Genomic DNA, 16354 nt, shown 5'->3' with positions numbered 1-16354 from the left:
GACCAAAATCGTCAGTTATCCATGAACTTAGACAAGCATCATGATCAAAGTTTTTATGAACCTCGTATCCTATTATTTAGGGTAAATTAAAAAGGATCTTGTTATTGAAAATCTTGAGTTTATTCTTTTTTTAGAAAGTTTTCGCATGTTAGGTTAACTAGTCTAATTTGTAGCAAGAAAAAAGTAAATATAGTGTTCATGACTCATTTTCTATAACATATGAAATTATGAGTTAAATTATAAAAAGAATTTAAATGATGACCTTGCTGTTTTCGAACTAGAGGGGGGAGAGGGTGAATAAACTCTTTTTAAAAATCGTTCATTTTAAAATTTGTTTTCAAACGTTTTAGGCGGTTGAAATTTTCTCGAACGGTTATAAATGTGAATCACCTGAAAAGTACGGAAAACGGTTCAAAATTTCTAATGATAGCTTCAATCGGTTGGCTCACTTGTTAACAAGAAAATGTTTGAAATGTAAGTGCTTGCGGAAAGTAAAGACACAAGATTTTTATGGATGTTCGGAGATAAAATTACTACGTCACATCTTCTTCCACTAAAAGACTTTGGCTTTACGAACTTATTGCAAAAGCTCACTCCAATCAGGACTTACACACTGCATGTTTTGGAATTCTTAGTGATCACTTTACACTTCTAGATTTTAAGAATCCTCGTTTCATCAGACAACACAATCAATCAAATAACTAAATGGTACTGATATAAAGAAAAACAGTATGTTTTAGTAGCACGAAGATGATCCTTGCAGGCAAAAACTTGTGTGAGACGGTCTCACGGGTCGTATTTTGTGAGACAGATATCTTATTTGAGTAATCCATGAAAAATTATTGTTTTTTATGCTAAGAGTATTACTTTTTATTGTGAATATCGGTAGAAGTATTACTTTTTATGCTAAGAATATTACTTTTATTGTGAATATCGGTAGGGTTTACCCATCTCACAGATAAAAATTCGTGAGACCGTCTCACAAAAGACCTACTGTCACGCCCCGAGCCCGGGCCCGTGCCTGCGTGACTGCACAATGGGCCCCTATAGCAACTACTTCGTATCCGTCATCGCTTTACGAAAATGATTAACCCAAGTTGCTATAAAAGTCCATTGTAGCCCTTTATAAACTCATTTTAAATCTTGATTTTTTTCGATGTGGGACAAGGGTATCACAATCACCCCTCCTTCAGAACGCGACGTCCCCGTCGCGCCTGACCACTCGATCCACCAGCACCGAGAATCTAGAGGTGGCTCCTACAGGTTCAAGAGGTGGCTCCCGTCATGTATCACTTTGCCCCGCAGGTTCAAGAGGTGGCTCCCATGCACGTAGCACTTTGCCCCGCATAGCACTTATTTCTCGGTGTTCCATGCCGGTGACCAGCTCTGATACTGTAAGGCTCGAGAATTATCGATTGTCATTAATGTGAGATTCACAGATATGAGAATGCATGTCATAAAATGAGAATTTATGGAAGCAAGGCCGAGACAATACCGCACCTGCGGTACTAACATCACCGCACCTGCGGTGTAAAGATAGAACATTTGATTTTGGGGCGAGGCCACACCGCACCTGCGGTGTTAACATGACCGCACCCGCGGTCATGCCTTTGGAAAATAATTGTGCTGCCGAGAGCACAACGCACCCGCGCTCCTGCTGTACCGCACCCGCGGTGTTGCGTGGTGTGCAAAGGATGAACCATGTGTTACATGACATGCAAGATATATATATGTATTGTTCGATTCCTCTTCATTTCAGTACATGATAGCACCGAGAAATCCCTTTAGTTCCTTCAAGCTTTCGCATATTAGAATTTAGATTGTGCAACAATTTGCCATCCGATTTGAAATCCGAGTAGAGATTCGTGTTCCTCTTGACAAGGGCTACGAAAGGACGTAAGTTTCTTATATTTTCAGCATGTTTCGAAATATACTTGTTGGGGAAATTCAGATTTGAGTTAGAATATGTGTTCTTGATATCTTGAGCTTGTTATATTTACTATCGGATTGATTTTCGGATATCGTATGCTTTTGTTCGAAATTCCAGCATGTATTATGTGAAGATTTTACAGATTCTAGCTGGTGGATTGATGTTTAGATGAGATTATGAGTTGTTGGGATTGATTATGATATTGTTATGTTGAGATTGAGTTACCGGTATCAAAGACATACGCCGTTATGCCGTCAAGTGTTACCGAGATGGAGTATTGACTTGTACAAGATTTTGATATGAGTTATATCTTGATAGAATGCATTGTTATATTGTCATTTCAGATTAGTTTTGACAGAGTGACATTCCGACTTCGAGACTTCGACCGACGATTCGACAAGAAAGGTATAATTCATGTGGTCACGGGATTGCACAACTCGATTCAGACTTGATACGAGTTTCCCTAAATCACATACTAGATTGTTATTACATTGATTATGTAATATTTTGTTTATTGATTTATATTCGAGTCCTGAGATAGGAGATATTGGCAGATTTGCCAAAACTAGACGTTTCGGTGTATCGACGCATAGGAGCAGATTTGCTATATGTGTAGACCCTCGATACAGAGTCGACCGAAGTCTAGGAATAAGACGTACCGTTGCCCCGAGTGGTTGGGTAGATAACAGACCGTCTTATTCACACCGGGATCCCTAGATTAGAAATGAGTCGAGTCAAGATTTAAATGTTGAATACAGATTTGTATTCTTCTACATGTTTAGATTTTATTCACGTTACTTGATATATGCTATGCTTTTGTACATGATTATGACATTGCATGCATTCATGTTTTATACTGGGATATGTTCTCACCGGAGTTATCCGGCTGTTGTCGTGTCTGTATGTGTGCATGGCAACAGGTGGGGCAGGATCTGGGTCTCGAGCTAGATGAGAGATTGACAATAGCGTGGAGATCACGGGCGTTGAAGATTTCTAGTGTTTTCCTTTTGACTTGTACTACTTATGTTGTAGTTGGGATTTGAACACTAGCGTATGATTTTACCAAACAGACATGTATGTATATTATGTTGTTTATTTAATATTAAGACATGATATGCTTTAGTTATACATTTAAATTAATGTTAAAAGCAAAATTTTGACCCACATTTTCGAACAAAGATCCAATTAAATCCCAAAAGAATTGAGTTAGAGCCCGGGTCACCACAGATACCATTCTGTCACGCCCCGAGCCCGGGCCCGCGCCTGCGTGACTGCACAATGGGCCCCTATAGCAACTACTTCGTATCCGTCCTCGCTTTACGAAAATGATTAACCCAAATTGCTATAAAAGTCCATTGTAGCCCTTTATAAACTCATTTTAAATCTTGATTTTTTTCGATGTGGGACAAGGATATCACACCTACTCATCCTTGAATAATCAGAGATCTTTCTGTTGAGTGTGTTCTTTGATGAGCGATGAAATGTATGAACTTTAGGTGCGTTTTAAATCTTATGCAAGTTTAATAATATAGCAATCGAGCGGTTGAAATGCTTAGATGACCGACGATTTGTTCTGCATTCTTCATCTCTTTTTTATAAGCTACCATTCCAACGATCGACAAAATGTGTAACGTAAACCTATAGCATTGGAATTATGTGTCACTATCAGCTGCAACAATATTAAATGTTCTTCAGTAAACATTTAATGTTCTCTTTGTTTGTGCAGTTTTGAATCTCGTTCCTTTGAATAGTTGTTGTTGAACATCTTTTTATAGTAAATATTAGTTTCATCAGAACTGGATGTCTAAACAATCTTTCTAGTCTTGGATATTGACATTAATGAAGATCTTTATCGGGACTGCTGCAAGACATGGTTGACTTGTAGCGGTGCAAAACCATTGAATGTCCTGAATCGCTCAGAGAATGTCTTTCATTAAGTGAACAATGAATGACTCTTTAATGAAGCGGTTGAAGGCTTTGAACAGACGGTTGGAAATCTTCTAACGGTTGAAACTTCTTCAAGTTGATGATTTGAAATCTACTCAAAAATCGAAATTTTTCTATCCAAACACCATCTTATAATAAACCTTATGATTAATCAAAATCAATTATAAATAAAAATTGAAGATTTTCAATTACAAAACAATGAGAAAAACCCAAGATTATAGTCCATTATATTACAGTATTAAATTTGATATGACACCTCAAACCGACTCAATTATAACAAACTCTTCTCTCATTTCAAATATATACTATATATACACATCTAAAAGAGATATGTGCTGGAATTTTTATAAACTTGTCTGCAATTTTGGGTAGATGAGATCCTACCTATGTGGGCACTACCCTCACTTCATTTCAACGGATAAGATCTTGCCACACATACAATTTCAAAAAAAAAAAAATAGATCCTACATATGCATGGATAAATCTTGGTCATCCATCCTATCATGTGGACAATATCCACATGGGTAGGAGTAGGATGAAATAAACCGCAATTTTGAAAGTACGTTTATATAACAAGCTCGTAAAAAAAAAGTGTCATAATAAGTAAAAAATCACAATATCCGTAATTACAGTAGTAGTGAAGTCGCAACTAGCAATAGCAATTCCTTCATATGTTGAATTTTAGCCAATGAGAAACTTATCGAGTATTTAATAATCATTGAATTATGAAAATATATGTAAAATTCATATGAAAATGGGTAGGCGTAAAATTTTATGATTAACGTTGATTCTTTACTCTTTTGAACCACATGAACTCGCCGTTTGGTTAAGCCGAGCAACCAATCGAATCGATTTAATTCAAGAAAAATTATGCCCATAACCCGCTGTCTTCTTCCCATGGAGTTTGATACTCACTCGAAGTAGTGTCTAGCTATGCAAATTCGGACCGTATCACCACATTTCACAGTTAAAATTTCAATATACTGCTGCCCCCATCGGCGCGCTTGGGTATGTTAAATTTCATGCCCTTGAAATCAGTAGAGAAATTGAAGGAGGTGGAAATATTGGCAATATTGCAAATGCATGATATGCTACTTTTGCCGCAAGGTCCACCATCTTCACACTGGGTCATATAATGAATTCAAGAACATAACGCAACACATTTTTTTTTAGAGTTCTGCATGTAAAGCAGTGCAAAAACGTAACTCATGACAAGGTTGCTACCCAACTGCAGATATACATCCCAGCACAAATCAAGGATCACTGGTAGCACAGAACTACAGATAATGATATTACAAGAAGCTCTGTTATCTTCATTTTTTATATCAAACTTCGCACAGCAAGTTCAGTCTAACAAATCTAGACATTTCGACACCACCGATCTTAGTTTCTCTCCTTCCCACTAAAATGATTTCCTTACAAATGATGAAGAAGGTAGAGCTTTCAACCCATTATATTTACAATTTTACATATATTTTCAATACACAATTTCACACAAACACTTCTGTTTTCGATAGCATAAGTACCACAACACAAAGCAGCAACATCACTAAGATATATTCCCGCCAAATATACATACCTCATATACCCAAAAAGCAAAATGGTGAATGCATTTCTTGGCTCAGTGATGGTTGCAGTAATCCACCAAAGTATCAATCAGGATCACTTCTTATCCGTAGTGACCCCAACAACAACGTTGCTAACCTGAAATTTGAGATATTGTTAAAAACTCGGTCATATAGAAAGGGAGTAATAAGTAATCATGAGACAGATGGCACAAACAGCATATCTACCAGTTTCCCACTCTTGTCAACAGACATGGGGTTTTCCACAACCACGGTTTGGTTCTGAGAATTGGACAATGCCTGCATAAAGAAAAATGAAAATGACAACGATTAAACATTCAGAAAGAAGATTTTCCAATGAAGGGTATTCTTAATCCACATATGCAGCTATAGCTTAGGTAGTGTTTGCAAATGCTTAAAAAATGTGATCATGGATTTTTCCTTTACAAATTCGCAAAATTTTGTAAAAGAAAAGTCCACAATCAAATTTCTTAAACATTTGGAAACACTGTCGTAGTAGCTAAACACATCAGGAACTTACTGCGGAACTTGAAGGTGTCGATGCCGAAGAGGGAGTTCCGTTTGGCCTATGCATGGGAATAGGTACCCTAGCATTTCCCATCTGCCAGCACAAAACAAATAGATAGTACCAGCACAGAAAAGGAACAACATACTTCTTGTCATATGACCTCAAATGAAAGTTTAACATGCTACATGGGAATCAAGCCATAGTTGAATTCAGGTAAGAAGGAGAAAACCGACACTGATCTTTTATGTGCTTTGAATCTCAACAACAAATGAAATATATTGGGATGCTTACATTGACGTGAGTGATGAATTGACATACAGCACATTTGACAGACGGAGCACCGTATGGGTACATAAGTGTTGTGCGGCAATTTCCACAATTGACATGAGCGATATTAGATGCTAAAAAACAACCAAAGTCCAAATAAACACGGGAAATTCGAAATAGTCTTGATAAAACAGCAATACATTAAGATGCTTGATAGGCAATGGACAAAATAAGCTATTTTTGTCGCGTATCTTTTATATTTACATGATGTGTTGCACATTATCTTATAATTATGAGGTTTTTGACTAATATAATCATGCTGTAAGAATAAAATAGAAATCACAAGAGATAAATAATGACAGTAAACATAAAGTAATAATTTTTATTGCACCATCTCTGCGTCATCAAGTATAAAATAAAGAGTTAACACAGATTTGGAGGCATAAAAACATATCCATCAGCCCATTATCCAGTAATTGCTATGGATTGGCCGTAAAATGTGGCTTGGGAAAAAGAAACATATTCTCTTCACACTTGCTGGAGAAGAAACAACCAAAATAAGGCTTTATTCAGGAAAGGCTTTATTCAGGAATCAAATATCAACTACTGGAGTTTCCCTTACAGTATAAAATAAATTTTACCATTTATTTGCCATGTACGTTCCTTTCTGAACTAACAATCATTGAAAGAGCAAATTTTTATACTATCCACCCACCAAAAAGATATTAATAATATGCTCGACTAAATTCTCCTGATGTAATTTTTGTCTCGAGACATGAATATCTATTTCAATGGGCGGGAAGTAAACAAATCACACGATGGATTAACAAAACCGAGTAGAGAGATAAAGTGGCAGGGAAAGCATGAATCAAATCCTTCGACGAATATAACTTGAAAGAAGATCATTGTATGTAGCACACATTTCATTGTCACCAGTAACAGAAATACAGCTAAAAATTTCCCGGATAAGCAAAGATGCCAAGATCTAACATGTATTGTAATATTTATATGCAAGGCAAAATACTCTAGATTGAAGGCATGGTCCCTAAACAGTGAAGAGTAGTCTCTAAAATAGCATCTACAATAAACAATGATTGCCACCTGGTGCAAGGTTCACCGCGTGACAACAGGAGCATCTCACACTTGTAGCTCCACGAGTATACATCAACAAGGTACGGCAACCCCCACATATCAGTTGGGCCATTTCCATTCCTGAGGAGGGACAATGTTATATTGCAAAAAACCATGAAATTGAAGCCTAAAACTAGGAAATAATGGAGAATTGCTCTGCTTTAAGCTACGTTACTGACAAAGCAGTGTAATAGCTTTGGAGTACACACACATGAAGAAATCTGAGAGCATGATTCAGAATTGACCTCATTCTTTGTTCTAGTACATAGTATCGACAAACATAAAGATCAATCTTGGCTAAAAGTTTTAGAATGTTTCCATGATATATTATATGAAACTATGAAAGAGCATAATGATTGGTGCGAAAAAGTAAAAAGTACAAAGATTTTTGTGTAACTATTAAGGTCTTAATGGTTGGTTTGATGAGCAAAATCATTTGCAAAATGTGGAGTGAAAATTAGGAAGAAAAAAATCATAATAGCAGTAACAGCTGGCTCTCGAGTTGTATCGAGAAACCAACAAACCAATTCCTTGATTCTAAAACACAGATCCAGAAATAAAAGTGCATATTCCATTACTAAACACAAACTTTTTTTTTTTTGATAAAAAACTATTATATTAGAATAATATGACTGAGTTACAATAACATGAGGATAAGAAATCCTCAATGAGCATACTGCTCTACAGACTTAACCTAATAGAAATGAGCTCGCACTAATGATATTGCAATACAAACTTCCAATCTCGAACCAAATCACTTATACATAGATGACTAAATTCTCTCAATCTGGTTGTCCATATTGCCATCCTGAATTTTACTTTATCCCAAACCTGGTCTGTCGTTTCGTGCAGATCTTCAAAAATTCTCCTATTCCTCTCGAGCCACAGTGACCAAAATACGCAGTGAACAATCATAGCCCAGAAATCATTAAGTGAAGATGGTAATGGACAATCAAAATCATCCTGTAACAGCTCTCTAGCAAAGTTAGGAAATGCCCATTGAATTCCCATTTCCCTCTGAACTTTTATCCAAATGCAGCGAGCGAATGGGCAGTGCAGCAGTAAATGGTCCTGGTTTTCTTCATCTTGCCGACATAAACATCACCATTGAGGCAGTAGAGTGCAACTCCCCCATCTTTTCTGCACGTTGTCACAAGAAGGCAACTTCCCCAGAGCAACGATCCACGAGAAAATCTTGATCTTTTGTGGGACATTAACTTTCCAAATGGTTTTGAAGCAATCGAATGTTTGAAAAGCAGAATCTGGGAAGAAAGAGTTATAGAAAGATTTGACTGAGAACAACCCCGAGGAATCCCCCAACCATACCCTACGATCCCCCAGACCCAACCGCAACGTGACTCCATCTAAGACACCTAACAAACTTGTGAACTCTTGTAACTCTTCATCATTAAAATCTCTCCTAAACCTCACATCCCAAGTATAAGAAGACACAACCCCAGTATTTGCGATTTGAATATAATGGCTGATAGGCTTATTAATTGAGGTACAAATACGAAACAATGATGGAAATCTCAGTTTGAATGACTCCCCTCCCTCCCAAACATCCTCCCAAAATCTAATGATGTTACCCTGATTAGGCAACACTCTAGTAAGTTGATGAAAAGCCCGGTAAGACCTAGAAATGAATTTCCAAGGACTCTTGAATGTTGTGCTCTCCGCCAATCCCAGGTCCCACCCGTTATCCTGTAATCCGTATTTGCTTCTAATCACATTTTTCCACAACGACTCCCCCTCTAACGAACTTCTCCACCACCATTTTCCAAGAAGAGCCTTATTTCGAAGACCGATATTCCCCAAACCCAATCCTCCCTTTCCTTTCGGTTTGCACACTTGCTTCCAACCTATCACATGACAATGTGAATCTCCTTCATCACCATCCCACAGGAAGTTCCTCATCAACCTTTCCATATGTGCCGCAACTTGTTTCGGGACTTTGAAGAGGGACATAAAATAAGATGGCATGGCGCAAAGAACCGAGTGTATCAAAATAAGGCGACCACCTCTGGATAGAAAAGCTTTTTTCCAGCTTACTAATTTCTTAGCCATCTTCGAAGTCACGGGCTCCCAAAATTCCAACTTGTTCGGATTTCCCCCCAACGGCAGACCTAAATACTTAATGGGCCATGAACCCTGCATCCCTCCGAATGATGCAGCCATTTCCGCCACCTCTTCATCCACAAAATTCAGACCAAGCACGACACTCTTACCCATGTTTATTTTCAGCCCTGATTTCATAGAAAAAGTTTTGAGTATGTTTATTATCTTCGTCACATCATTATCCGAATCCAAAAAGAACAGAGTATCGTCTGCGAACTGTAAATGTGTAATTTCCAGCTTATCCTTTCCAATATGGAAGCCTTTAACCTCTTTATCCTCCCTAGCCTTATCCACCATCCTTCCCAACACATCGGCCACAATATTGAATAGAAAAGGTGATAATGGATCGCCTTGTCTAAGCCCTTTTTCCCCTCTGATTTTCCCACACGTTCTCCCATTCACAAATATTGAGAAGGAGACATTAGAGATACATCCTCTAACCCACCTCCTCCACCTCTCACCAAATCCCTTTTGTAGTAGAGCATAGTCCAAGAATTGCCAATCCACATTATCATACGCTTTTTCTAAATCAACTTTTAGCACCCAACCCCTCTTTTTCTTTTTACGGTATTCATCCACCATTTCGTTCGCAATGAGACAACAATCGAGTATCTGCCTCCCTTTGATAAAAGCACACTGATTTTCCGCAATGGTGTTAGCCACAACCTTTTTCAATCTGTGAACCAAAACCTTTGCCAAAATTTTGTACAAACATGTAACCAAGCTTATAGGTCGGAAGTCCTTAATCTTCGTAGCATCATTTTTCTTAGGAATGAGACATATATAAGTCTCATTTGTGATTCCATTCACCACCCCCGTTTGAAAGAACTCCGCAAACACCTTTAACACATCCAATCTCACCGTGTCCCAATTTTTCTGGAAAAATTCCAAAGTGAATCCATCTGGCCCTGGTGCTTTTGATCCATCGCAACTGAACAATGCCTCTTTAATCTCATTCTCCTCAAAACTAATTTCCAACTCATCAGCTTCTACTCTCGTAATCGGTTTCCAATCCAGACCCTCAATACCCAACCCCAAGTCACTTGCCAACCCCCGTTCCCCTTCTTCCTTCTTGAACAATTTCTTATAAAAGCTTACAATTTCATTCACAATCTGTTTTTCATCTGTAAGAATGCTGCCATCTTCCACTTCCACTCTCTCAATCAGTGCTCTGCTCCTTCTGTTATTCAACACTGCATGGAAGAACTTCGTATTTTGGTCTCCTTGTTGTAACCATTTAGTTCTTGCTTTTTGGTTATTAATCTGAAAACTTGTAAATGATGCTTTTTCCAGCTCACATTTAACCAGCCTCCTCTCATCATTCAACTCCTCTGACCAATTTCCAGCTGCCTCAAGCCCATCCAGTTGATCAATCTTGTAGGTCAACTCTTTTATTTTTACCCGGGCATCTCCAAACACTGACATGTTCCATTCGGAGACTTCTTTTTTCAACAATTTCAGCTTTTGCATGAATTTATATCCTTCCCACCCCTGAACGCCCTCTTTGTTCCACCACAGCTTAACTAATTGTGTGAATTGTCGATGCGACAGCCATGCATTTTCGAATCTGAAAGGTGCTGGACCCCATCGACGATTAGATGTGTCTAGCAAGATCGGGCAATGATCCGAGGTGAGTCTTGGGAGCACCGTGTGTCTGAGATTAGGAAATATTTGCCTCCAACCTTTGGAAAATAGAAATCTGTCCAACCTACTACAAATTGGTGTAGATCTGAAGTTGGACCATGTGAATTTGGCATTGAGCAGCGGTGGGTCAACAAGCTCCAACTCCTCTAACAAAGCATCGAAACATGACATGCTTGTGGTCACTGAATTGCTATTCAATTTTTCTCCCAAATTCCGCACCACATTGAAGTCACCTCCGAGACACCAAAGATCACCACAAATTACTCTCAACCCCGCTAATTCATCCCAAAACATTTCTCGTAACCTCGGCTTTACAGGCCCATATATGGCCGAAAACCACCATCTTATTTCATCAGCCTTCGAAATCTCAATTGAAACCGAGAATTCCCCAATCAGGTTGTTGTGGACCGACACTAATCTAGGATCCCACATAACAAGAATACCTCCCGACCTACCTGCCGAAGGCAAGCAAACCCAGTCAACAAATCTTGATCTCCAAACACTGCCCACGAATTTATTGTCTATTTTTTCACGTTTTGTCTCCACAAGAATCACAATATCCGGCCTTTCCTTTTGAATTACTGATCGAACAAGTTGTCTTCTCCTCAACGCCCCCCCTCCTCTAATATTCCAAGAGAGAATCTTCATCTAAAACCTTTCGGACCCGTCGAAGTGTTTCCTCTTTCATAACTTATTCCGCATTGAAGTCTGATCAACTCTCTCTTCAATCGACTATTCTGTGGTTTTTCTGTGTCACCACCTTTGTCAGTTAAACCCACCCCTTCATTTTGTGCTACTGAACCTTCAATGTCCTCCCCCACTTTCGGCGCTGATAATTCTTTGATGTTACAGGGCTTTTCAACAACTTTTCCTACCCCACTCCCTACAAAACCTCTACCCTCACCCAAGACACTGAAAGGGGATGACAAAATGGAGTTTAACGATACGTAATGATATGGAAGTGATGAATGCTTACCATGCAATACCTGTCCCACAAAAGATCTTTCCATGTCTCGTAAACCATCGTCTGCGTTGTTATTTGAACCATCTGGGTTTTTGTGCAACGCGTCCAGTCCTGCAACGAAATCTTCCACCTGTACTTCATTAGGGATGCACCTCGTAGACTTTGGAGTTGAGAACAAGTCATCCAAATCTGCCGCAGCGTCTTCGAAAGAATCAATTTTGTCAGAACTGGTATACCCAACACTTTCTGCCTCGCTGGAGTAATGCTCCTCTTCTAACAAGTCGTCTTGAGAGTCTTCAAATTCCATGTCCTCAAATTCACCCCTGTACTCTCCGTCGTCTTTGTTGCACAAATCCGTACTATGAATTTTCTGAGTCAGGCTGTCCGGAACCACATGTGATACAATACCGTCAAATTCAATTGAATTTCTTTTACGGCGGTATGTCTTCCAGAACTGATCCGGTGTGGTGTTAAGCAATCGAGCTCCGGGCCGTTTGTCCACATCCACAGAATGTTGTTTGTTTGTGGATCCAATAGAGGATGTTGTAAACTTCGTTACATCTTTAGGATCAACATTCCTTAGTATTTTCTGCACCTTTCCTTCACACTTCCGATCAGCTGTAACGGATTCTGTTACTCGCTTCATTCCTGTGCCTTTCGAGAGCAATTGCCCCTGAGTTTCATGTAATCTGCCTTTCCCACTCTTTGGACCGAAAATTTGACTTGATTCCGCACCGTTCATGGCTTGCATCTGTGGTTCCCTCATAATTGATTTTCCTTTGTATTGATTCGTTTCTCCATCTTCATTCCTTGTAAGAGTGTTGTAGATGTTATTATTACCCCAACCCGCCAATATCTTTTTTCCATTCACCACTACTTGAGCATATGTCTGCTTTTCATACTCTTCATAACCCTTTGAGTCAAAAGTTTCGACCCTAATTCTGATCTCTGTAGGTCCACCTACCAAAGGAATGACCATCGTAGTCGGAATAAAACCACCTTCATTTCCCTTCACCTTGATCCTCGCTGCTCCGATCATTCGGAAATGTAATGTATCCGGGCTAATGGCCAACAGTCCCCCACAACGCTCCCCAATAATTTTAAACGTATTTGGCGACCATAGGTCCCAAGGTAAACCTCTTATCCAAATCCAGCTATTGCAACAATTCTCCACCGAGTCCAATGTATTAATATCTTTGGACCACTGATTAAATTCCAACTGCACTCTTGATTCGAAGTACCCTCTCTTCAAATTGATAAAGTACGTGTACTCTTCCGCATTAAATGGCCACCATAACGCTTTATTGGCTTGAAAAGGATATAGCTTAATGTTTCTGGTCGTAGCCTTCCGGAGAACCTCTTCAACAAGACTCCACTTAGATGTTACTTTGTCTCTGGTAATGATGATGGCTTCGTTCCAATTCTTGTGACCTCGCTGCTCTCTACTTTCGTCCACATCTGCCCTAAGATCTACCTTGCAACCCCTGTCCCCCAAACCCATCTTTTGATAATTATTGCAGGTGTTGTTTTGATATTTATCTGGAACGGGTAATTGCCGAGAAAACACCCTCTGAAAGTCTCCCATAAGCAGCTTATCCATGGCCTTCGTCACTCTAATCCACCCACTTGCATTAACGCCACTTGGTACAATAGTGGTGAGCTTTTTCCCTTGCTTGTTGAACTTAGACAGTTCAATGAATCTCCCGCGCTTGTTTTCAAAACGCTGTATTATGAAAACCGCATTCCTTCCTCTGAGGCGGCGAAAGGACGAACCTGCTTGCTTGGAGTAAATATACTCACCGAAAACAGAGTTAATCCACCGTGCCTCTTCGCGCTGAAAATCCAGCATATAGCAAGCATTCCTTGTTTTTTCTGACCACCAAATGGATCTACCGTCCGAGCTCAATCTCAAGGTAAATAATTTAAAATCGATCCTAATCGTCTCGTCTCCGATATGAGACCGTAATGTGACAAGTCCATCCCTGAAATTTCTACCGATGTTAAACATAATTGCGACCCGAGGTTGACGGTCGATTTTTAAAATGAAAGCGCCTGTCTGACGATAGATCGGCGGACGGCCGGAGAAGACTACCGGAAATTATGGCAATACGTCGGAAAAAGAAGGGCGACGAGCGGAGATCGGTGAAGGACCTGGAACGAGATTGCAACAGCTAAAGGGGGAAGAGAGCATTTTCATTACTAAACACAAACTAGTCCATGTATAATACTGAAAGAGATAATAATCATGATATAAAAGACAATTCCAATCAACCAAGCAAAAACAATCAGATGATGCACCTTACTTAATGACAATGAAAATGATTGTTGACACTTAAGGCCCTTTTGGATTAGAAATAACATGTATATGCTTGCCTTCTTTCTGTTAAACCTATAAATAACGATCTTATGTAATTATATTATTCAAAAGGCCCTAAATGGACAGAAGAATCTTCATCTTGGAAGCAGGGTGGACCCTGAATAAAGAGAGGGGATTGAATCATAAAATTCGGGTAGGGGAAAAACTAGAATTTCAGGAAAATTTACACGTAAAAGTTTCAATTTTCCCCCCGAAAGAGACAGCGCCTAAAAGATAGATGAATTTACATAGATCAAGTTTCAGACTTTGGAGCTTGACGCCTAATAGATGACTACCAATAGATATTCAAACAGCAGCCCTTTTATCATCGAAAATGCAGTTGTGCAGTCGCACAACGAACAAATTCTTCTAATAATTTGTGTGTGATACATTTGCGGAAATATGAATGTTCACATGTGCTACAGCAAATTCCTCCGAGACCTCATAAAAAAAAAAGAAGCAATATTTTTCCATTTGAAATTGTTTAGGACTATATAAAACGAGAAGAATTGTAACGTAACGAGTTTTCTTCTAACATATTCACCCTCTCGAACTATAGAATTAATTAAAAAGAACAAATCATGTCATAAACAACACTATTAGCACAAAGTCATACAAAAACTACAAAAAAAAACCCTTTTCTCGCATAAACAACTGAACAAATGACATCATACTCATCTTTTTACCATCCAAAAGGTTACAAATTACTGCTCAAATCATCGTGCAAACTTCAAGATTTACCTGGAGAGGGCACATTAGTGATGGCATTACACAAAGCGCAGCACACATTGGTTGCCCCGCTCGGGTACATCAGCAGACTCCTACACCCGCTGCACACGATCTGGCTTTGCATTCCTCCGCTGACACTAATATCTCTCAAGAAATAACAGGGCCAAATTAACCACCAACAGGCAAAATCAGAGCTTCAATACCTAAAAGTCAAAAGAAGAAAGAAATCGATATGCTCAAAATATACCCAAAAAAAGACAGCTCTGATCAAATAAACAACCAGCGGTGGGTGGATTCAGTGTTTATGAGGCAACAGAGGGAGGATTGAGGATAGGGCACTTGGAGTAGGAATCGGAATTGGAATCGGAATTTTCTCTTAAGTTGTCACATCCGGGGAGGTAAGCGAATGCCGTGTATTGGCAGTTTCTTGGCAACTTTATCCAGTATGGTGGTGGATGCCTGCCCCTTTCACTTATTTACTGTATGTATTAGTATAACCAGGCATTTACAGTCTCTAGACCATCATACACGGTATGGGAAAATGTGATATTATACGCCTTTGGCAAACATTAAGTTTATGACGTGATATCGAGTTTGATTCAGATTCAATTATAACTTTTTTTATATGATTATAAGAAGTTTGCGAAAACTTATATGAGATGGTCTTATGGGTATTATTTGTGAGACGGATCTCTTATTTGGGTCACCATAAAAGAGTATTACTTTTTATGCTAAGAGTACTATTTTTTATTGTGAATATGAGTATTGTTAACCCGTCTCACAGATTATGATCCGTGAGACGGTCTCATATGAGACTCACTCCAAGAAGTTTGATTATCATAAGTTTGATCTTTTTAATGATAAGAATTAAATATAGATCGATTTTTTCTGAAAAATTTGTCAAATTTTTTAACAAATAAATACACCGTCTAATTGCTTATCCGATCAGCAGATTTTCCGCTGGAATATTCTTCTCCGGCACTTGGAGTGGGACTTGTGGCTCTGTCCAAATCCCTGGCTCGAACTCATATGCTTTCAAATCTGCAAATAAATCATGCAGCTCGAGTTTTTTGATATCCTTATGTTCTTTCATTGTTATCGTTTTTACATCTAATTCTCTGGGCAGTGCTCTCATACATTCAATGTAAATTCATGGGTAGAGTATTTTTTCTAA

General features: G+C 38.9%; 1 protein-coding gene across 3 annotated transcripts; it reads right to left on the bottom strand.

Moving 5' to 3' along the window:
• Positions 1 to 5167: 5167 nt before the first annotated feature.
• On the bottom strand, positions 5168 to 15676 carry LOC140802989 (protein LSD1-like). Of its 3 annotated transcripts, none has more exons than XM_073158653.1 (7): positions 15520 to 15676; positions 15193 to 15383; positions 7340 to 7450; positions 6263 to 6372; positions 5984 to 6064; positions 5671 to 5742; positions 5168 to 5581 (listed from the first exon to the last, which is right to left on the bottom strand). In XM_073158653.1, the coding sequence occupies exons 2-7, from the start codon at positions 15302 to 15304 to the stop codon at positions 5540 to 5542; spliced, it is 528 nt and encodes a 175-aa protein (XP_073014754.1). In that variant the 5' UTR covers positions 15305 to 15383; positions 15520 to 15676; the 3' UTR covers positions 5168 to 5539. The 3 variants fall into 3 exon arrangements, with proteins under 3 accessions (XP_073014754.1, XP_073014755.1, XP_073014753.1); XM_073158654.1 differs by having other exon boundaries at positions 15461 to 15667; XM_073158652.1 differs by having other exon boundaries at positions 15193 to 15667.
• Positions 15677 to 16354: the final 678 nt, after the last annotated feature.

This window comes from Primulina eburnea, chromosome 10 (assembly GCF_022965805.1).
Source record: "Primulina eburnea isolate SZY01 chromosome 10, ASM2296580v1, whole genome shotgun sequence".
NCBI classification, from domain to species: Eukaryota; Viridiplantae; Streptophyta; class Magnoliopsida; order Lamiales; family Gesneriaceae; genus Primulina; species Primulina eburnea.
The sequence above is the reverse complement of the archived record's forward strand: the minus strand, read 5'-3'. Positions and strand labels throughout refer to the sequence as shown.

Coding starts and splice junctions, on each gene's coding strand:
- LOC140802989 (XM_073158653.1), bottom strand. CDS start 15,304: ATGCAAAGCCAGATCGTGTGCAGCGGGTGTAGGAGTCTGCTGATGTAC. Junction 6,373..7,339: donor CGCGGTGAACCTTGCACCAG/GTGGCAATCATT, acceptor GTTGTTTTTTAG/CATCTAATATCGCTCATGTC. Junction 5,582..5,670: donor TTGACAAGAGTGGGAAACTG/GTAGATATGCTG, acceptor CTCAAATTTCAG/GTTAGCAACGTTGTTGTTGG.